Raw genomic sequence first — 24062 nt, 5'->3', positions numbered from 1 at the left:
TGAACTTAAATTTGAAGATCTTTTTGACTCCAGCCTCAAAGTTCTACCACTTCACCAGGTAGTTATTTTATTTTATTTGTTGCACAATAAAGCCAACAGAATTAGAACAATTTATACATTGACAGCAATATGGCAAAGAGAAACAACTATAAAAGAACTAGAAATTCTGAACTGTGTGATCACCAACCAGGATTCCAGAGTACTCATGATGAAATATGCTACCCCTGATCTGATAGAGAGACAAAGAACTCAGAGTATAGAATGAGATTTTTTTTTACAAAGCAAATGTGGAAATTTGATTTGTTTGACTAATGTTTAATACATGTATAGGGGATTTTATTTTTCTTTTGTTCTTAATTAGAGATGGGGTTGGGAATGCGAGAGGGAAGGGAAATTTTTACTAATTAAAAAAAATAAAATATGGATTTTTAAAAGAAAAAATTAGTCAAGAGATCTGATTATTTCTACTGGTTTTTGTGGTGTGGTGGCTCATAATTTTAGCCTATGTGATAAAAAGAACTTTAGCTCCTTCTTATCAAGGAGAGGCTTGCTAGGAATCATAGCAGATAAAATCAGAGGGGAAGCAGATGGCTTTGAAGAGGTTAGATAGCTAATGACCAACAGATAGTAGCAGGGAGCAGTCCATTGACTATAAGTCGAGAGATGCCCTGCTCCAAGAAATGTGGTGCTCAAAAGAAAACAGAGGAGAATAGCACACAGGTATCATCAGGGATACTAGAGAGTTTTAAGCATTTAAAAGTGAGAGTTGGTCCAGCCAAACATACATATTGGCCATATGTGATCCCCTGTTGATGACAAAAATCTAAAATGGATAATTTTCATGTTGGATGATAGTCAAGATCCAAAACAATTTTTACCAGTTAGAATACAAGAACAAATTCAATAAGGTGAAATATAATAGGACAAATGTAAGTCAATAAAATTTTACACAGGTTCAAAAATTAATTTTTTTCTTTTTTTATTATTTTTTCTTTTTTTTAATTTTTTTTCAAAAATTAATTTTAGAAGTACAGATATCTCTTACACATCTTAGGGGCTAGGGACATGATGTCCTAAGATCTGGAAAATATGCATAAATTTTTTTTGGCCCTCCCTTGGTACCAGATGAGAGGTATGAATTTTTTTCTTTTTCTTTTATGGAGTGTTTAGAGTACCTTATTGTAAAATTTCAGCGAAGTATTTGATCATAAGCTATATGTAGGTCAATGTTAAGTAAAAATACAGTATGAGAAAGAAATATAAAATAAAAGTGAAAACATTTTATTTATTTTAACTTTTTAAAAAGTTGCATATATTTATGGTTTTTATAGTATAGTCAACCTAATCAATTAATTAATTAATTAATTAATTAAAAAGTAAATTAAATGGGTTTTTTTTAGCAATTTTGTGGAAATTGCAGATGATTGAGTACAGATGACAGAAAACTCAGAAGTGCATAAAACACATGTATAGTATTGTATAATACCAACATATTTTCTCTTTTAATACCATTAATATGTACAATTCCTTTTTTTTAAGTTAAAGTAAGTAAAAAGTTGTAAAAAGAATAAGAAAACCAGTAGATGACACATACAAAGGCTAGAAATGTAGAGCTATCTTATCTTATCTTATCACCTACATATAGCTTGTGACTAAACTAACCAAAATTCTAGAATAAGGTACTGTAATCACCATTAACAATTAAAATTCCAATTTCTCTGGCACAAAGGGAGGGCCAAAACCTTTTGCGCTGCTTTTTCATATCATAGGGGTGCTGTGTGCCCATAACCCCTGAGATGTGAACTGGATCTCTGTACATAGATTCAGTTGACAAGCATCCAGAGAAAAGTGTCCAGGCTGGGCTTTAAAACCATGCCAGATTTCTTTAAGAAAGTGGAGATCATTAACTTGAAGAATAGAATCCTAGACAGAAGCAATCGACACATGAGCCACTATTCATCAGATTCCTACCATGTGCCTCTCTGCTTTTCTGACCATCACATGTAATTTTCAGAACTTCTCAGTAAATATCCATATTGCTCTTTGAACAATCCCCATTTTTGCTAGAGGGTGCCTTCTAAATGTCTTCTACTTCAAGGACAAAGAATGAGATAATCTCAGGCAGCCATTATTCAGCAAATTGGGAGATCATTAATTCAAGTGAAAGTAGTGCTGGGATTGGTGGTGGTTGTTAGACTGATCTATTGACTTATCTTTGGAATAAATGATGTTTCCATCACTAATAAAAACATAGTATCATAGGGGTTAGAACTGAAGAGAATTTTAGAGATCATTTAGTCCAAACCCTTCATTTTATTGAAAAGGAAATTGAGACCCAGAAATTAAGTACTTTATTAATTTATAATATATAATAATATATATTATATATAATAATAATAAATAAAATTAAGTACTATATACAGAAATTAAGAAAATAACTTACTCAAGGTCATGCAAAAGTAAGTGGCAAACTCAGGATCTTTGATTCTAAACCCTATGTTCTTTCCATTATACCCTTTTGATCCTTGCATTAGTACTTTGGAAGCAGTGAAATTTTTAAGATTGTGGTGAGGTTTAAGGTAGCTATCAGACAATTTTCTACTGTGGTCAGCTAATGCTTTAGAGTACTAACCAAATAGGAATTATTTCTGCTTCATGTTTTCCTTCTATATTGTTCTTTTCTGGGAATACCCCTCTTGGTTCTCTCCCCAGTAGTCCTGATTCCCTTGTTTTACTTTTGGGAAGCAGAGTTCATTAAAAGGTTCTGGGTATAGTTAGGAGATTTGGAAGCAAATGGTGCTTTGCTTCAAAGTTCAACAAAAACTCATAACAAATGAATATTTCTAACTTGATGCACTGTCACATCTACCTTTTTTTTCACAATATCCATATAAACAAAACTGATATGGATTTTAAAACTTAGTGACTAGAGTCTTGGAGAGATGTTGACTTTTAAAATAAGATCGAAATGATTGAGTATATATGGAAAATGAGATTAAAATTCTTTCTTTTGAACTACTACAGAGATAAATATTAGATATTTTTGTTAATTGTAAAATAGCTTCTTGGCCCTATTTCTTACTTCAAAAGTATGCCTCTGTGACTATATCATCCAGATACTTACCTCAGCACATGGATCATCTTTGACTTGAACTATTCAACCACCCTTATGACCTGAAATATCTCTGAAAGGCTTTCTCTCTTCTCCCACTGGTAAATTCTTCCTGAGGTCTTCATTTTGTGGATGAGCCCAAGCTAGCTTTTTTTCCTTTCCTAGTCCTGTTTCTGACTGCTGGAATTTTAAATCATGCCTCCCTCCATTTAGTACTTTCAATTTCTTCCCCCTTCCCTCTTCTCAGTTCTATTTTGGATGCTATCTTCCCCCTTTTTATTTTAAGTTTTGTTTTTTTTTTTAGAAAGGGACTATCTTTCTTTTTGCTTGTATTTGTATTAAAAGCACTTGGAATAGTACCTGCACCATAAGTACTATGTAATTATGATTTGTTCCCCAGAACTCTCTTTCCTAGCTTCCCATGTTCCTTCTCACTTTATATGCTAATGTAGGCAGGATATGTTTTGTGTAGCTCTGCCCTCCCTCTCTTTTCCCCTGATCAGGCTGTGAAAGCTGGCTTTACTCAAGCTTTTACTTATGTTCTTGTATTTTTTCTACTTCAAGTGATTATTAATAAACCTTATAAAATATAATACTTGGAGTTATTAAGTATTAATTTTAAGTCTTACATTTCTTAATCAATTCTTTCCTTTCTTCCTTCCTTTAAGTCTTACATTTCTTAATGTTCTTTCCTTCCTCCCTTCCTCCCTCCCTTCCTTCCTTCCTTCCTTCCTTCCTTCCTTCCTTCCTTCCTTCCTTCCTTCCTTCCTTCCTTCCTTCCTTCCTCCCTCCCTCCCTCCCTCCCTTCCATCCTTCCTTCCTTCCTTCCTTCCCCTCTCCCTTCCTCCCTTCTTTCCTCCCTCCCTCCCTCCCTCCCTCCCTCCCTCCCTCCCTCCCTTCCTTCCTTCCTTCCTTCCTTCCTTCCTTCCTTCCTTCCTTCCTTCCTTCCTTCCTTCCTTCCTTCCTTCCTTCCTTCCTTCCTTCCTTCCTTCTACATGATCATGAATCATTCCATTACCAGAATTATAACATTTACCTTTTAATATTGGACAGATTTTCCAGACTCCAGCAGCTCCTTCCCTATTGAATTGTCCTAATGCCAATTCCATGTAGAAGAGTGGCATCCCAGCAATCACCATGAAAAACAAATATGGGACCAAGAAAGCACCTGTAAAGGAAAGATAACATGTGATCACCAAGGTGATTGATATGCTAAACTTTCCAACACTGAAGCAATGAGCTCACTTTTTCTAGCATTTTCAAGTTTACTAAATGCACTTTCTTCGTAACAATCTTGTAAAGTAGGTATTACAAGAGTTCTTGTCCTCATTTTACAACTGAGGAAATTGAAAATCAGAGAGGTAATTATGTGACTTGCTGATAGCCATATAGTTCATGTGAGACAGTGTTAAATAGCATCAAAACCATCGATTCTAAGGTCATCACTCATTCCCTTATATCATGCTGAATGAACAGTAAATGAGGTTGTTAAAGAAATTATTTGGGATTTGGAGGTCTCAGCTATGTTTCCATATCAGATATAGGCATAGAAATGAAGAGGAATTTGAATTACTGAAAATTCTCATGAAGTTAGGTCACTGGAGAGATATTCTATGACTGAGACTTTCTGGGACTTGTGGAAATCTGTGCAATATTACTGGTATGTGGAGATGGGGGCTTGGGACAAACCATATGTGTCTTGAGCATAGGGTCTGTCCTGTAGACCATTGATGTCAAACTCAAATAGAAACAGATCTCTGGGGGCCACATATTGACTTAGAGAACCACAAATAATATTATCTACATGTTATTGTTATTTTGATAAATATTTCCCAATTATATTTTAATCTAGTTTGGGTAGCACTTGAGAGTTTTGTGGTTGTGGCCAATAGGCTTTAAGTTTGTCACCTCTTCTATAGATGACCATTACCACATATGAACATCATCTAGATTTTCAGTAATTCATTGAACTCTATTGTGCCAATTATGTAATTTCACAACCAATATAGTTTCAGTCATTTTGACTTTATGGATATGTTTTGAGGTGTTACCCAGTCAATGCTTCTCAGAGCACTCTGTAAACACAAAATAAGAAAATGAGAAATGAGAATGATAGAATTAGGACTTCAAATCTGATGTTTTGGTACTTCTAAAAAGTTAGATATTATTGTGAATGACTGTGGATAAAATAGACATATTCATATTGTCTAAAAGACTATGAAAAAATTTATTTTCCATAGGAAATTTTCCACTGTGTAACTATACAACACATATCCTATTTAACTTGACCTGCCAGGTAAATTATATATAGATTAGGAACACAGTAAACAGGGATAAATGATCTTAGCAGTCTTGTGTTTAATAAACCCAAAGATCACAACTTTTGGAATATGCACTCACTATTTGACAAAAACTTCTGGGAAAACTGGAAAACAGTATGCACAAAAACTAGGTATAGACCGATATTTCATACCTTTACCAAGATAAGGTCAAAATGGGTGTTTGATTTAGAAAAGAGTGATACTGTGAGTAAATTAGGAAAGAATAGAACAATTTATCTGGCAGCTCAATGGGGGAAGGGAAGAATTTATGACCAAACAAGAGGTAGGAGAGCATTATAAGAGGTACATTTTTATTACCTTAAATTGAAGGTCTTTTGTACAAACAGAACCAATGTATCCAGGATTGGATGTGAAACAACAAACTGGGGGAAAAATTGTGGCAAGTTTTTCTGATAGAGGTCTACTTTCTCAAATTTATGGAGAATTGGGTCAAATTTATAAGAATACAAATCATTCCCCAGTTGACAAATGGTTAAGGGATATGAACAGGCAGTTTTGGGATGAAGAAATGAAAGTTCTCCATAATCAGATAAAAAAAAGGTCTAAATCACTCTTGGTTGGATAAATACAAATTGGGTCAACTCAGGGGTGCCCTCTACTTATCAGGTTGGCCATTATGACAATAAAGGAGAGTGATGAATATTGAAGGGGACGTGACAAAATTGGGACACTAATGCACTGTGGGTGGAGTTGTAAACTGATCCACCCATTCTGGAGGGCAATATGGGACTATGCCCAAAGGACCATAAACTGTGCATGCCTTTTAATACTGTAATACCACTGCTCGGTATATGTACCAGAGATGATGAACAAAGAGAAAGGACCTACTTGTATAAAAATATAGCAGCTCTTTTTGTGATGGTAAAGAATTAGAAATTGAGGGGATGTCCAACAAGTGAGGAACGGCTGAACAAATTGTGACATACTTTGGTGATGGAATACTATTATGCTATAGGAAATGATGAGCAAGATGGTTTCAGAAAAAGGTAGAAAGACCTACGTAAACTAATGCAGAGATAAATGAGAAGAACCATGAGAACATTGAACATGGTAGTAGCAATAATTTAAGATGATCAACTGTGAAAGACAGCTATTCTCAGGAATATAATGATTGTGGACTTCTGAAAAAGGATGGTATCTATCTCTAGAGAACTATTGGATTCAGATGCAGATAAAAGCATAGTATTTTTCACATTAGTTTATTTATGGTTTTATTTGGGGGTTTTGGTTTTATATGAGTATTCTCTTACAATAATGACCAACATGAAAGTATGTTTTTTGCATGCTAATACATGTATAACTCAGATCAAATTGCTTACCATGTCTGAGAGAGGAGAGGGAAGGAAGGGCAGGGGACAATTTTGATCTTATAATTTCAGAAAATGTATTTTGAATATTGTTATTGTATGCAATTGGGAAAATAAAATATCTTTGAATAAAAAAAGAAAAGTGAGGCCAGAATAGGAATGATAAATTAAATGAACAGGGTGAGATAGAGGGATGGAGGGTTATAGTGAGGTTAAAAAATAAGTTGAAAAGTGAGACAGAGGAAGGGAATGGAATGGAAAGGAAATGGTTTATTATCACACAAAAGAATTACATAAGAAAAATAATGACGGTAGTCCAATTATAGGTGATATGATCGTTCCTATATGCAACTGAAGTAGAGTGAAGATATAAGTCATGAACTGGGAGGTCCAGATGCTTGAAAGCATATGAACCTGGATGTTGGTATTTGAGTATGAAAACACATATTTGGATGAAGAGGAAGAATGTAAGCAAGGTAGTAACTTCCTTGAGATAAGATAGAGAATGATCTAGAGACTAATAAATCATATATTTGGAATTAAAAGGAATATTAGGGTCTATCTAGTCTAGCTTCTTCATTTTATAGAAGTTAATTCCAGAGAGTTTAGAGGACTTTTCCAAGATTAGTCACGTAGCAAAACTGGGGTTCCAAACCAGATCCTCTGACTCCAAAATGCAATATTCTTTGTGGCTTACAATTCTGCCCTCTATTTGTGGATGGGTGGCACAGATAGATTGACTGAACCCCAAAGGAAGACAAGATGCTCAGTAATAGTGAAAAGAAGTCTCAAAATGGCAGTGGGAAGCAATGAGTGTGTCTATTCTTCTTCCTGGTCTAGGATGTTGGGTAGCATGAGAGAAAACACATCTCCTACTAGGGAAGATGGTCAGGGATGCAGTGTCTTTTAGGGAGTTTGTTTTCTCCAGAAGATAGAATAAGTACATCTTTATGAGAAATCTAAGGTAAAGAAGAGTCCATTAAGAATAGAGTGGGAGTTCTGGAGGGCCCATTTGAAATGAAGAGAGAAGACGATATGGATAGTGGATATTAATGATTGAGGTAGATGGGGATGGATTTATGGGGAGAAATAGTGGAGGGAAGGGATTTTCCCCTTACTAGATGGCAGGGAAAAGGGGAAATGGAGTTGACAGTTTGCCTACCATGGCATGAGAGAAGTACCAGTTGATCTGGGTTCTTGACCTCCGGGGTGCAGTGATGAGTCTGTAGTATCAAATCAGAGCAATGGCATGAATTTTCTCACTAGATAACTACAAGCATAGGGAAGTAAGGGGTAGTTCTCCAAGGGGTTCTTTCTTGGCATTTAGATAAATAACTGGTATTTCTTGACCTAAATCACAATACCAACTGAAGGATAAAGTGGTACTCCCAGAAGACACTCCACAGTTGAAACTAACCCTTAGCTTCCAATTTTTAATCTTGGGAAAATCAGAATGATGATAGCTGTAATATTTATCTAACTGGGTTGTGAGAATCAAATGAAATACTATACATAAAGCACTTTTCAAATCTTGAAGTGTAATTTAAACATCATTCAGTTATTACTACTAGTCTATTATTGTAAACATCATCATCATGACCATGACTGCCAAGAAACAGGGAATCTTCTTTGAAAAGCTTGAATTAAGCTGGTTTACAATATAGAACTGCAGAAAGAAATAGAGTTGCTGCAATACAGATGATAAATTGAAGGAAATGGTTAGTTAATCTACCTAAAATAGCATAGCATATCACTGGCCCTTAAATCTTTAGTCCAGTTGGAATTGAAGGTTCATTCTAAAAGGGGATCTTGTATATCTGCTCTTTTGAATGTATTCCTCCCTTAGGGATTCTAATTAAAAATAAAGTTGCATATTTTTCTTTTAAATAAAAATAAGAGTCATTACTTTAAAGGGTGATCACATCTATTTTGAAATCTAGAATAAAATAAAATTTAAAACTGTGGTTCTCATATCAAATTGGCTTGAATATGATCATATAAATTAACCTTTATGATTAAAGGTAAAATAGGACACATTAGAATTATATAACACCTGTATTTCTCATTGCTTTGAAATATCTGACTAAAATAATATGCATACACCCTGTGTAGTTGGAATTTTAGGACTACATTCACCAGAATTCCTTTCCTCTGCATCCTCACATACATTTTTATGTTGGGTTGTTAAAAGTTTCTGTAACCACACCTTCGGGGTCTTTTTTCCTGCTAACACAGCTGGAAAAACACTCTCACTTTACTTCCCTTTACTTTGTTTTTTTTTGTTTACTTTTTTGTTTTGTTTTTTTGTTTACTTTATTTTTTGTTTTTTGTTTACTTTATTAATAAATCTTATAAAAATAATACTTGGAGTATTTGGATATTTAATTTTAATCTTATAATACACACACCCACACATACACACATACAACTAATGGTTGTGCTTCATTGGTTAAATGGGTTATTGTTATTGTTCAGCTGTGTCCAACTCCTTGTGTCCCCATTTGGAGTTTTCTTGGTAAAGATATTGGAGTAGATTGGCATTTCTTTCTCTAGCTCATTTTATGGATGAGGAAACGGAGGCAAACAGGGTCAAGTGACTCACTCAGGGTCACACAGCTAGTAAGTGTCTGAGATTAGATTTGAATTCAAGAAGATGAGTCTCCCTGACTCCGGATCCTGCAGTTTATCCACTGCTTCACCTAACTGCCCAACTAGCTATTATGCCTTAGCAATGAAGTCAAGTTCAGTGTTCAGTCCCTCTGAGAGGTAGGTTAGCTTAGTTCCATACCCCCAAACTGTACCTATATTGGTACTTTCTACCATAATAGTCAATAGTAGAAGCAGCCTTGTCCTGGGAATCAGGGGATCCCAGTTTCTAGAATTATAGGACTTAAATAGATCTTAGAATAACTAGTTCAACTCTCAGTTTGCATATGAGGAAACTATGGGTCAAAGAAGTCAAGTTGAGTCAATAAGTATTAATTAGAGACTTACTATGTGCCAAGAATTGGGAATATTAAGAAATGCAAAGGACAGTTCATACTCCTAAGGAGTTTAATGAAGGAAAGAAACATTTAAACAACTACATACAAACAAGATGGTTGTACATATACACCCAAACTTACCCAAACCCCAATACTCTCATATATATGCATATATATATATATACATACACACATATGTGTACATATATGAGTATGGTTAAGTGTGTGTAGGTTAGATATATGGATATATGTCCAATATATATCCAACATATGGATCTATGTGTAGGAAAGTATACACATACATAGCTAAATATATGTATAATTGTATGTCATTCTATATCCTCCCACAGTATACACACACACACACAAAATAGTCTTAGAGGGAAAGCACTAGCTTTGAGAAAGATTGGGAAAGATTTTTTGTAACTGAGATTTTAACAAGGACTTGAAGGAAACCAGGGAAACTAGGGGACCAGCAGAGATGAGGAAGTAGAGCAGTTTGGAATTGGAAGATGCAGTTTCTTGTTCAAGGAACGGCCAAGAGGCCAGTGTCACTGGATAATAGAACACATAAAGAGGAGGAAGGTAGAAGACTGGAAGAGCAGGAGGGCACCAGGGGATAGATGGAGGGCTTCAGAAACAGAACTGAAGATTTTATATTTGATCCTGAAGGTAATAGGGAGCCACTAGAATTTATAGAATAGGGCATTTGGTCAGATCTGAGCAGATCATATTGACATCTAAGTGGAGATTGGACTGCATCGAGGAGACACTTGAGGAGTGGAGAGGAGCCAATAGGTTATTGTAATAGCTTGGGTGTGAGGTGATGAACTAGAATCTTATCAGTATCAGAGGAGAGAAGAGCCATATATAAGAGATATAGGGAAGGTAGAATTGAAAGGATATAGTAGTTAAATGAACCATAGGAAGCCAGATAGGTAATAAACAATGGAGTAGAATTGGAAAAATCCAATGCTTTTCCCACTACACCATGCCTCTTCCTTGATTCGAAGTAGGCAAATATAATTATTATTATGTAAAATTTTAATGAACATGTATTAGAGCTTATAAGTTAGTTTGAAGTTGAATTTATGGCAGACAGCTAGATGGCACAGTATTTAGAGGTCTGGATGACTTGAGTTCAAATTCGTTCTTAGACACTAAGCTATGTCAGTTAAGGCAACTCAACCTCTGTCTGACTCAGTTTCCTCATCTGTTAAATGCAGAAAATAATTGTACCTATCTTCCAGAGTTATGAGATAATCAGGTAATAAGTAACAAATGAGATATTTGCAAAGTGCGTTGCAATCCTTAGAGCATCATATAAATGCTAGCTATGATGATGATACAGCAAAGTACTACTTTTAATTTTCATTCATATACTTTTACAGGTTAGAGTAGATCTTTATATAATCAACCATTCACTTTACCAGTAATTAATCTTGTGTTGTGTAACCTCCACAACATTCCTGGAGTCTAACTCTTTTCTATTCCCAAAGCTACTATGTTAGTTTATGCCTTCATTGCCTCTTGCCTGGACAGTTTGGCTTCCCAACTGAACTCTCTGCTTCAATTCTCATACAACTGTCAAAATGATGTTCCTTTAATAAAGATTAGACCAAGTCACTCCTCTGCTCAAAAAACTCCAGTGACTCCCTATTGAATAAAATATAAACTCCTCTGTTTTGTTTTGTTAAAACACTTACCTTCTTGTTTGAGAATCAATATTGGTTCCAAGGCAGAAGAATAGTAAAGGCTAGACAATGGGATTAAGTGATTTGGCCAAAGTCACACAGTGAGGAAGTATATGAGGTGAGATTTGAACCCAGAACCTCTTGTCTCTAGGTCTGGGTCTCACTTCACTGAGTCATTTAGTTGCCTTCCCCACCCCTCACCCACAACTTGGTTTTTAAAGTCCTTCACAACATTGACCCAATATTTCTTTCTATTCTTGTTATTCATAATTTCCCTTCTTGCGTTCTATAATTCAATTGAAGTAGCCTCCTCTTCATTCCTCATTCATAGCACTGTTCCACGTATTTGCACTGGCCATTCCCCATGCCTAAAATGTGCTCTTTCTTCACCTCTGCTTCACAAGACCTCTCTTTAGGTTCAAGATGTGGCTCATACACTTCCCATTCCACCCAAATGCTAGTGGCCTCCTTCCTTAACTTTTACCATGTATATAACTACCTAATATTATTTTGCATATATTTGTTCTGTGAATACTTCTGATATTCCACAAGAGTGGAGATTATTTACTTTCTGTCTCCCAAGTACTACCATAATACCTGACACATAATAGATATCTAAAAATATTTGTTGATTATTTTTACTTATAATCTATATGAGTTGTACATTATTCCAATTTTATAAAATTTGGGCAATAATTTTTATAAATCAAAATTGTCTTAGATCTCCTATTAGCCAGTTGCAGGATCTTTGACAAATTATTTCTTTAATCTGGTTTTCAAATTGTTTATCTGGAAAATTCCTACTTTGGACCAAATGATTTGTAAGGTTCTTTTTATTTCTAACAATCGGAGATTCTAAGACTATAGACTGATCATCACATAACCATCCTCTTTCCTATAGCTCAAAGCACCCTTGCCATTTGTTACATAAAAATACTCTCATATATGCCCCATTGATAGTGGGCCTGAAGCTTCATAAAATTACAGAGCATTCAAATTGGAAAGAACCCCACAAATCACCAGATTCTTCCCTGCCATTTTATTTATGAGAAACACATAGTTCCCCAAAGTAAAGGGGCTTGGTCAACGTTAGTGCTGAATTTAGGACTTGAACCTAGGTCTTCTGGCATCCAGTCCAGTGTCCTTTCCATTACACCATTCAAATAGCATTATTTTTATTGACAAAGTTTGTAAAACTCACGAAGGTCTTCTATTTAATTACTCTTATACATTAAATACCCATTATAGTTATTTTAAAAAATGTATTGTGCTGGGCCTTACCGCCTCCATTTTTGTAGCAGAGGTAAGGAAATCTCCAAACATTAGCAAGGTCTACTGCAAAACCAATCACGGAAAGAAGAAAGTCAATCTTTTTACTCCATGTCTCTCTTTCTTCTGTTTCAATGCTGGTTTGGGCTGGGTTAATGAGGGTTGAATTGGTGAACTGCACTCCGTTTTGCTCTTTAACAAGAATGAGCTCCATTTCCTTTGGGCCCATGGCATTGGATTCTTTAGTTGGGGCCACCACTGAAGACATCTGTTCCACTGGGGATAGACTTGAGAATGATGAAATATTATGAAGCTTCTCAGCTTCTCTCTGTGGGTCATCAATGTTTTTTTTTTAAAAAAAGAAAAGTAAAGCAAAATCATTGAACAGGCAAGAACCAATTGTAGATATACCATATATTACTGCAAAGGTTCAATGTACATACATTCTTTTGTAAATGATTAAATGAATTTAAAATACTGTGAGTAGGATTTTACATTATGAGTTACTATAGTGGTCTCCTATGTCTGTTTCAGCTCTAATATTCTGTGATTCTTATCCCACTGTGACACTTATCCCACTCTGTAAAAAAAAAATAGATAATGAAGAATCATGCTCAAAAAATACCTAAAGAGAAAGGATGAAAAATAAGGATATATTCCTTACATTAAAAACCGTGTCATTCTTCTAATTTGGTGTTTTAATACCAAAAACTTCCCTTGTTTTGGGTCCAATATTGAAAATAATAAAACATGTTTATTGAATGTAATTTGATATTCATCAAAATCACGCAACAGCAAACCTTTAAAATAATATATGCATATCTTATCATTGTTCTAAAAAGTAAAGGAAATATAAACAAGCAAGATCATCTAAAATGGATGTAAAATGTAGCTAGCTGCAGAACACAAAATCAAAGACATCATCAGACCTTTTCCCATGAATGTCAACTGATATAACATATAATATACAAGCTTTCTTATGTTCTTCCTCCCAAAACTTTCCCTGCCCAACTACCAAATATCTAGGAAATGTCCATAAGGTTTCATGATTTATAATATCAACTACCAATTCAAAAAGAGAAAAATCAGAAACATTTAATGCATTCAGGAGATTTACCATATAAGCAAATTTCTTTATAAAGTACTACAAGGGCACTAACTTTAGAAATCTCAATTTTAGCCATGATTAAGGCAATATCTCACACTATGAGCCATTCTAAATGTTATACATTTTTCAATATTTGCAATCCAACAGGAAAAGTTGGGTGAAAATTTCTATTTATTTAAATTTCCAATCAAGATCATAGCTTTCAAGATCAAAGAGATATTGAGAAGTCATCTATTCCAACTTCACTGGAATAGTCTCTTTTTAAATATGAGACAATTGAAGTCTAGAAAAGTTCTCACTTCTTTATGGTTTCAAAGTCAAGTGGCAATATTTGAATCCATGTCTGCCCACTCCAGACTCAGATCCTTTTCATTCATGCCTCATCATGTAAAGTTCTTCAGCATAAGAACATGATGTAAACATGATGATCAGCTCTGAAGTGGTTATTTCCCTGCAGCTCTTTTCCAAAGGAAATTATCTTATCTTAATGTCAATTATTTCCTTTTTTGTTAAATACTTTGCAATGTTTGATTCATGACTTCCCCCAGGGCAAATCCAGCAAAGAGACTTCTTGGATTTCTGTGGCTTAAAAATGCATTTGTTTTCAGAAATATCTAAGAAAGAACCCAGTAGAAGGTGGCATTAATCTGCATAGATTTCAAAGCTTTGACATTTAGGCTTTGTAAAAGGTCATTTGATTTGCTTCTTCTTCAGCCATCTACTTGAACTTGAAATGAAAGGTAAACACATCCATTTCTACACACAGAGCACATAGTGGAAGTAGGGAGACGCAAATTCCCAAAGCCAAAGCTGGGAAAGCTATGTTTTTTCTCTCGGATAAAGTGCCATGGTTGGAAGAACCTAGTTGATTGCCCTCTAAAGAGAGACTACTCTCCACTCAATTCAGCAGGGGGAGGAGAAACTGAACACGTTTTCCTTTGGCTTCCTTGGGTACTATGACACCAAAGCAAAGACCTCTCCAGCCAGGCATAGTCTTTCTCATAAAGCAGACACTCCACCCTAGTCCCCAATGAATCATCTTTCTTACAAAGCTCCTTAGACAGTGTATTTGTTGAGAAAATTATATATTTTTTTGTACGTCTATTGGGGGATATGCTTGCCGACCACAGGTCCCTTTATGTCTTTGGGAGAAACGAACTAGGCTCGTTATGTACTGTCAGGTACTCTGATTCTCTAAAGGAGGAATCGTGACATGAAACCAACATCAACAAACATATTGACCTCCCACTGTGTGGACCGCACCGAACTCTGAAAAGACCTACTGGTTTAAGGAATTTAAAAAAATAAAAAGCAAATGCCCTGGGAAAGATGGACAGGATCGTTTCCCCTCGATTTATGGTCTCCCTTTAAATTTTTTTTTTCCTTTTCTCATGGCATATGCTCTGAGAACTCCAGCAGCTATTCCCAGTTCACCAGCTTAGAAAAAGCAGGATTGAGAAGAACGAGGTTGCAAAGGGGAGGTAGGCAGTGGAGTCCCAGTCCCCCAGAAGGCAGAGGCTCCAATACCCCCCCCCCCAAAAAAAAAAGAGTTTCTTCGGAGGTTGAGAAGGGACTGACTCTGACTTCAAACTCCGGGAGTGCAAAACAAAGACGTCTCTTCACTTATTCCAGGGTCGAAGAATCTACAAAAACAGCCTAGAAAGATTTGTCTAATTGATCTCTGGTAGCCCAATTAGTGCCCACCTTTATATTTTTCAATAATTCCGAGTTGTACGTTCAATACTAATTCTTTACAACATTACTTTTCAGGGATGGTGGATGGGGGTGCTTTCCATTTGCTAGTCTCTAGTTGCCTCTTCTCTAAATCGCTGCCTTTGTTGAACTTCACCCTCAAACCCACGTGGAGACTGGTAAGCGCTCTTCTATCCCAAAGGACTCCCTGTGCCCTAACTCCCCAATCACGGAAAGATCGCTTCTTAAGTCAAGCAGGGGTGTTGGGGGGAGATGGGTGCAAAGTCTCTCTTCCTGACCAGGAAAGCGCTGACCGGAATGGACAGCGGTAAAAGTGGGCTGTGAGGGCAGAGGTGAGGGGGCGTGGGAAGAGGAATGGAGTCGGAAGACCCTGGGATAGAGTGATAGGTTCTCTAAGGTGCTGCCAGGTGGGTACCTAAAGCCCTAGCAGGGGTCAAGGACTCCTCTCCGAGTCTCTTCCTTACCTGGCTGTGGAGGAAGCTGGTCCTCCAGATAATTATTTTCCAAATACTCAACTGATTTCTCTTAGTTTCACCTTCATGGAAGGGCTTCCAAGTCTGCCGGGCTGCCTCGCAGACTTGTCTGAAGACAAGAGTCAGCAGGACCAGCCATTGACTCTCTGGGACTTCAATGTTTCTTTCTGTCTTGGTTTAGAGCTCCGGGCTCCTAGAGTCCTCCCTCTGGCCCCGCCCCGCCCCGCCTCACTCCTCCCTCTCCACTCTTGGGGCCAAATCTCCCCTCCCTCCCCACCGAGCAAGATAGTTCGCTTCTGACCTCCGACTCGCTAGCTGGGGGTCCCAAGTCAAGCTCCTACACTAGGAACACTGAACTCAAGAGGCCGTGTTCCTCACTCCGTTTCGCTCTTCTTCCCCTCCCCTCCCCGGGAAAGGGTTGGTTTTTGGAGAAGGGGGAGCTAGAGCGAGAGAAGTGAAGGCTAGCCCACCCGGCACACGCCTGCACCCTGTTCCCAGAGGTGGTGGCAAATGCAGGAGGACTCCTGCCTTAAAGTTCAGTCCTAAAATTTTAGGGAACCAGCTAGAACGGGGTCCTACTTCCGCGTTAGGGGGGAAAAAATGCCGTTTTCTAGCCCCTCAGCTGAAGCCCTGACCTCATGTACCGGTCCTAGGAAATTCCTGACCACAGTGCGGTTTCCCTAAGGTCTTCCAGAGTCCTCTAGGAAATTGAGTCTTAGTAGCTGAACCACCTCCCCTCTGCTTTTAGCCCGAGGTCTCAGGGTTTTGGCCCATCGGTCCAGTTTGTGTGGGTGAAAGGTTTGTGGGAGGATTAGGCTAAATATGAAAAAGTATGCAGTCTCTGTGGGGGATATTGGGCTAAGGATGAAGAAGTAGCATAGATGGATTTCCTTGAAGCCTACTTCCTACTTGCCTAACAAGGTGGGCAGATTGAGCTAAAGGAAAGAGGGCTGCACTTGGAGGCAGGAGGATGCCTTGGGTGACCTAGGGTAAATTACAATCTCTCTGGGTCTCAATTTTTCCAACAGTTAAATGGGGGTGGAGTGGGTAGAATAGATGACTAAGTTCTTTCTATCCATAAATCCATGACTTCTGAAAATTACTTTGGACAATTAATTAGTAGCTATGTAACCCTGAATAATGTCTTCAACCTTTCTAAGTGGCTTCATTAAAAAAAAAAAATAATAGTACCTTGGGATTGTCCTGAGCTTCAAATAAAATAATGTACATAAAGCGAGTTTCAAAACTTAAAATGCTTTATATATTTTAGCTATTTATAAAGCCCCCCCCCCCCCCGCCAAGTCTGAGAATCTTGATACACTAAACAGTTTGTCTTTTGTGTTTAATAAAAACTAAACGGTGCTCTAAAAATGTATAAATTGAAAAAAACTCATTTGTGAGTTCTATTCAAATCTGAATCCAAAAGTCTGACTTAGACAATTGATTCTTCTCTCTCTAGTATCTTCCTTTCTCTCCAGACTCAGAGATTCTTATATCTGGGAGGCACCTTTAAGCTCCTTTTACAGAGAAGAAAGTCCATTGTGGTGACTGGGCTAAGGTAAAAGTCACCTGTAGCACAAATGGTAGTGGTAGCGTCAAAACTAGAGCTTTTCAAGTCTTTCCAGTACTCTTTCCACCAACCCACCGCTTACTTCACTGGGCCCTATCTGACCTGGCTCGAGAAGTTGGAATGGCACTCCTGGAAAGACTGCCCCAGGAGTTCCGATTTTTTTTTTAACTTTTATTTCCCCCCCCCCCCCCCAACTTAATATGGAGTAGCCGGAGTACAAGATCCAATAGGATTGGGGCACATCTGGCAGCTTTTTGCAAAGAGGGAGTGAGAGAGCACGACCCTTCCTGGGCACTTACCTTCCGGAAAATCTCACGAATGTTTGTTTGCGTTGAAGCTAACCAGAGTTCCCTCGCATGTCAGACCCTTCAGAGCACAGTCTCAGCGTCCCAGCTCAGAATATTTCCATACAGAAGTCAGGTTCTCCGTCCCCATTCGGACTCCGTGACCCACCCACGATTCCGTTTTCTTTTCCGGCTGCTGTTCTAGCTCTGGTGCGCGGATTGCCTTTCCTCCTCTCTCCTCCTTTTAGCTGGGCGCCCCTACTAGAGTGCTTGTGGAGCAAGTTGACTGAAAGGCTGGCGAGCAGCTCTATACTCAGACTCCCTCCTCTAAGCAGATAAAGTGGGAGCACAATGTGGCATGGAAACGCGCAGCGTCCTTCCTGCCTTTGCTCGCCCCACCACCTTCTAGCCCAATGCTCCAAGATGTTTGCCGAAGAGGAAGCGTCCCCTCAATAGTTAAGCTATCTATTTCCGTGTGGCTAACTGAATTGGACTGGAGGACTGGTTGTTAGCAGCGGCTGCGATGGCTGGATACTGTCTTTTCCAAGAAGGTTTTAATTGAATTGCCTGGAGTCACTAGGGCTGAAGTGGAACTCTGAAACAGACAGCTGGTTTAGAGGGGAGAGAGTTTCCTTCTACTTTGCAATACATACATACATATCTTCAAATCAATTCAAATTCAACAAACATAGCCTAAACCCCACTGCAAGCAAAGCACTGGGCATAAACAATTGGCAGTTCCTGCCTTCATAGAGCTTACCTTCTGGTAGGTATAGAGAAGGGGGGTTAGGAATGTGTACAAATAAGCAAATTCAAAGAAAATACCAAAAAATTTCAAGGAGAGTGTCTTTTGGTTAAGAAAGATTTTGTGGGAACAGCTAGATGGCTGGGTGCATTGAGAGTCAGATTTAGAGATGGGAGGTCTTGGGTTCACATAAGGCCTCAGACATTTCCTAGCTGTGTGACTCTGGGTAAGTCACTGAACCACCATTGCCTAGCTGAGTGATGGGTCCCAAAATGCCACACAGAGCACTCTTTGTGGCCATGAGAGCTGCCCTGAAGAATTCATTACTAGAAAGACCAAGGAACTCAAGTGCAGCTGCTCCCTTCTCCCTCTCCATCATACCTGATGACTTTTTTTTTACATCACCCACTCTACCCAGCAGTCCAATGGGAATGCACAGAGGAGTAACGTGGGCAGCTTGAAGGTGACAGAACTGGGGGAGAGCAGAGCACTTGGGCCACTCCCCTCCCCCCTTCACCTGTACTGAGGACATTTGTTCACTTCATCCACCCCTTTGTCCAGCAGCCCAATAAGACTTCTTTCTCCCTCCCCTATGTGGGCATGGTATTGATTCTAAGATGCAAAGTGAGGGTTTAAAAAAAAACATAAAGAAAGGTCTCATGATGTTCACTGAGTTGTGCTTTGGAGGATTCTAGGAATTCCATAAGACAGAAGAGAGGAGAAGGCTATGCATTCCACAGAGACCCAGGCAAAATTATGAAGGGAAAGATGGAATATTTTCTATCACAGTAGGTAGCAGATCATTTTGACTAGAAAAGAGAGCTTGGGAGTTATATGAGATAGGAATGGAAAGTTAGGTGCATTACATAAACATGTGAACATCAATTTCGAGTGTCTAGTAGGTTAAAGACACTATGCTAGGTGCTGTGCATCCACAAGGCAGCATATTGTTCTCAAGGAGCTTCTAGACTACTGGGAGAGGTCAACTTGGCATGTATGCCTTGTGTAAGGAGCTGTCTTGACTTGTAAGGCAGGTAGGTTAGTCGTACTGGAGCAGTACCATCTCTGGAGCCCAGGCTGGGGTCCTAAATCCAAGAACCTTTGGAATAATGGTCTTTCTAGTCTAGTTATCCAAGGAAGCAACTCCTTTGGAGATGCAGTCTGGAAACTAACAATCAGTCGGACTAAATATTTATTAAGTGCCTGTTATGTGCCAGCCACTGTGCTAAACACTGGAGATATAAAGAAAGGCAAGAGAGTCCTTGGCCACCAGGAACTCTCAGTATAGTGGAGGAAGATAACACATTAAAAGACGCTGAAAAGAAAAGGGAGATGGTCACTGGTGTGGGGCATTATGATGAAATTCAGAGGATAGAAGTCATGGGGGAAATGATGGGATAGTTGCCTGGAGTGACCTCTTCAAATGAAAGATGTGGGAGGAGTATCCAGATGTCCCTTCTTCACTCTCTCTAATCAGAGGGAGGGAAAGTCTTTTCAAGGGCAGGGGTACTAAGGAGGTATATGTTTCAGAGCCAGATTTGATATTGAAGGATGATGAGTTTCTGGAGATTTTTCCACTCCTACAGGTGCTGCAGACACATTTATTGAAGGTTCAAAAAAGAAAATTCTTTTTATTTTATTATCAAGCAAAACACACTTCCATATTGGCCATTTATTGTAAGAACATACAAAACCAAAGCCCCTAAATAAAACCACAAATACACTGATGTGAAAGACAAACCCAACAGTTCTTTCTCTGGAGCTGGAGAACATTCCCCATCATGTCTTTTAGGATTGTCTCAGATCAGTGCATTGCTGAGAGGAGCCAAGTTTTCCACAGATGATCATTGTTCAATATTGCTGTCATTATGTACAACGTTCTTCCATTTCTGTTTATTTCACTCTACATCAGTTCCCGCAAATCTTTCCAGCTTTTCCTGAAATCATTTTGCTTATCATTTCTTATAGCACAATAGTATTTCATCACCAAATATACCACAATTTGTTCAGCCTTTCCTCAATTGATTGGAATCTCCTCGAAGAAAAGAAAATTCTTGACACGTTAGCACTATCAATCAATGATGGGTATGATTTTATCAGTGAAAATGACATTAAAGAAGAGTCACTACCATCTTCTTTTTTTTTAAACCCTTACCTTCCATCTTGGAGTCAATGCTGTGTATTGGCTCCAAGGCAGAAGAGTGGTAAGGGCTAGGCAATGGGGGTTAAGTGACTTGCCCAGGGTCACACAGCTGGGAAGTGCCTGAGGTCAGATTTGAACCTAGGACCTCCTGTCTCTAGGCCTGGCTCTCAATCCACACTGCCATCTTCTTTGATATTGAATCGTAAGGACCATGGGACCTTTCCATTTTACTGGAGTTGAAACATCCCATATGCTTTGTCTTTCCTATTAGAATATGATCTCTTTGAGACCAAGGGTTGTCTTACTTTTCCATTTGTATTCTAGTTCTTAGCACAATATTTTAGATGGAGGAAGGGCTGAATAAATGCTTGATGAATTCACTCATTCTCACTCTCTTGGCTACTAGCCCTCACTCAGAGAACCTGGGACAATATATTCATGGCACTACACTTGTATGCTAAGACCTTCTCCCCACTTGCACATAACAATGAATAATACTTCTGAAGTAGTAGTGGATAGTATTAGACTCAAAGTCAGGGAGATCACAGTTCATATTCTTCCTTGGACACTAGCAGTAGGATTCTGGGCAAGGCACTTAACCTCTGTCTGCTTCAGTTTCTTCATCGGTAAAATGGGGATAATTATAATATCTACCTGTCAGGGTTTTTATGAAGATCAAATGAAATAGTATGTGAATTGCTTTTCAAAACTTAAAGTATTGTAAAAATGTTAGCTATTGCTGTTTTATAAAAACCTCCACCTTCTGTCTTAGAATCATTACTATGTATTGGTTCCAAGGCAGTACAGTAAGGGCTAGGGGGTTAAGTGACTTGCCCAGCTATTATTATTCTGAAAAGGAGGAAACCACAACAGAAATCCTTTAGCAAAGCTTTATCCCAAAGATATAGGCAGATCTTTAGTCATAACATTAATACAGGGGTTTCCCCTCAAAGGAATCCTCCCCTACTTTTCCCTGCCTTGCTACTGTTCCCTTTCCCATGGATAGCAAGTTTTCATGATGCACTGCCAGCAATCCAAGAGTTTCTCAGAGAAGTCAAGGAAGGGGATTATTTACTTCCTTTGTGAAGGTGTGAGGAAATCCATCCAGAAGCCCTCTCTTCCCACAATCACTACTATCACCTCTACAAGTCTATCCTCTTTCTCCATACCAGTTGATATTTTTAAGTGCCTATTATACAGCCATCATGCCAAGCTTTGGGGATTCAAGGAAGGAAGAAGATAAGTCTCTGCCCTCAAGGAGTTCACAATATAATGGATAAGGAACAGCTAGGTGACTCCGAGGACAGAGAGCTAGACCTAGAGACGGGAGGTGCCATGGCCTCAAACACTTCCTAGCTGTGTGATCTTGGATAAGCCACTTCACCCTAATTGCCTAGCCCTTACTGCCCTTCAGCCTCTGTAACAGAAGTTAAGAGTTCTTAAAAACACACACAATATAACGGAGAAAGAAAACACATCAAAAGAAGCTAAGAAGGAAAGGGAGAAGGTCACTAGTATGGGCATGCTCAAGTTCAAAAGACTTCACTCATAGGGGAAATGATGACCTAGCTGCCCACGGTGACTTCTTCAAATGGAAGATCTGGAAGGAGTCTCCAGATGTCGGTACTTCCTTCTCTCCAGGCAGAGAGGGAAGGATTCCAGAGCAAGGGGTACTGAGGAGCTATGACCATACATAGGAAAAGTGGGACCTGTTTAATCTGGATTTGCTTGTGCTATGCTTAAAATATTGCCTCTAAAGCCTGTTTTTTTCCACTGCGCCATGACATTTTGTTGAATTTCTTGAGTAGGAAGGAGACTTTATGCCCATGAAACACATCTCCTTGTTATTCAATAGCAGACTCTTCATGACCCTATTTGGGGTTTTCTTGGCAAAGATAGTGGGGAGGGCTGATAACTGGTATGGAGAAAGACCAACGATTTGTCCTAGTTACTCAACAAGAGAGAGGGAAAGGAGTGAAGAATTGGTTATACACATACAAAACCAAACTTGGCAAGAACTTTCATCTGAATATATCTCTGCAACCATCTACTCATACTTAAAGATAGTAAATGTAAAGGAAACAGCTCTGGACTTAGACAGATAGAGCTTGAATGTTGGCTCACTGTGTGACCCATGAAGAACCCATTTAATGTTGGTGAACCTCAGATTCTTCATCTGTAAAATGGAAGGGAAGGGAATGGAGCAAGCACTTAAGTGTCTTCTCTATGCCAGACACCTTGCTAAGTGCTTTGCAAGTATTATCTGATTCCCACAACAGTCCTATGAGGTGGGTGCTATTGTTATCTCCATTTCACAGTTGAGGAAACTGAGGCTGGCAGCAGATAAGTGGCTTGTATAGAGTCACATAGATAGTAAGTGTCTGGGCAGGATTTTAATTCAGATGTTCCTAATTCGGGGTCCTGCCCTCTTTCCACTGAACTGTCTAGCTGCCCAAGATAATAACATGTAGCTAATACCTGTAGTACTGAACTTTATGTGACTCTCCTTCTCTCCAGCCAGGCTGGTTGTAAGGATCAAATAAGATAAGGTATGTAAAGGGCTTTGTAAACCTTAAAGCACTATATAAAGGTCATCTATTATTATGAATTATTCTCTGCAGTCTCAAAGGAAGTAGCTCTTCCTCTCCCTGGCTAATCCCTATGATATGTAGATCCAATTCCTTCCCATGCCCGGAGCACTTTACTCCTATATTTATCTTTTTCCTCTCCCACATCACTTGGATCTCTCCTCCAAGGGGTTCATTGTCTATTGACAACTTCTCCCCGGTCTAGGAGAGAAAACAAACAAGCAAACCTGTCCTTGACCCTAAAATCCTTATCAAGAACTCCATTATTTTTTATTTCTTCATAGTCACAATTCTTGAGTGAGTGGTATATCCACAATGCTTCTATTTGCTAATCATTTTTAAACTTCTTTTTTGTTTTAAACCCTTACCTTCCTCCTGAGAATCAATACTTTGGATTGGTTCCAAGGCAGAAGAGTGCTAAGGATTAAGTAATGGGAGTTAAGTGACTTGGCCAGGGTCACGCAGCTGGGAAAGGTCTGAGGTCACATTTGAACCCAGGACCTCCTGTCTCTAAGCCTGACTCTCAATCCATTGAGCTACCCAGCTGCCTCCCATTTTCTAACTTCTTAAAAATCAATTTTCTACTCTCTGGAAGCAGGGCATGCCACATCACACATTATACACAGACAAGAAAGGTACCTTTGTACTTTGGGGTTTTTTCATGCTATGTTTAGAATGTTGCTACCAAAGTCAATTTTATCCACTGCTCCATGGCATTTTGCTGAATTTC

General features: G+C 38.5%; 1 protein-coding gene across 1 annotated transcript in view; it reads right to left on the bottom strand.

Annotated features, from left to right (window-relative positions):
- Positions 1-16159, bottom strand: part of SLC6A3 (solute carrier family 6 member 3) — a 97681-nt gene extending 81522 nt beyond the window's left edge. The window contains exons 1-3 of the mRNA XM_001369509.4: positions 15994-16159; positions 12721-13036; positions 4149-4280 (exon numbers count right to left, since the gene is read on the bottom strand). Of these exons, the coding sequence (XP_001369546.2) occupies positions 4149-4280; positions 12721-12976 (388 nt within the window). The 5' untranslated portion in view covers positions 12977-13036; positions 15994-16159. The remainder of the gene's footprint in view (positions 1-4148; positions 4281-12720; positions 13037-15993) is intronic.
- Positions 16160-24062: the final 7903 nt, after the last annotated feature.

This window comes from Monodelphis domestica, chromosome 3 (assembly GCF_027887165.1).
Source record: "Monodelphis domestica isolate mMonDom1 chromosome 3, mMonDom1.pri, whole genome shotgun sequence".
In the NCBI taxonomy this organism is placed as follows: Eukaryota; Metazoa; Chordata; class Mammalia; order Didelphimorphia; family Didelphidae; genus Monodelphis; species Monodelphis domestica.
Note: the sequence above shows the minus strand (reverse complement) of the source record. Positions and strands in the feature narration are given on the sequence as shown.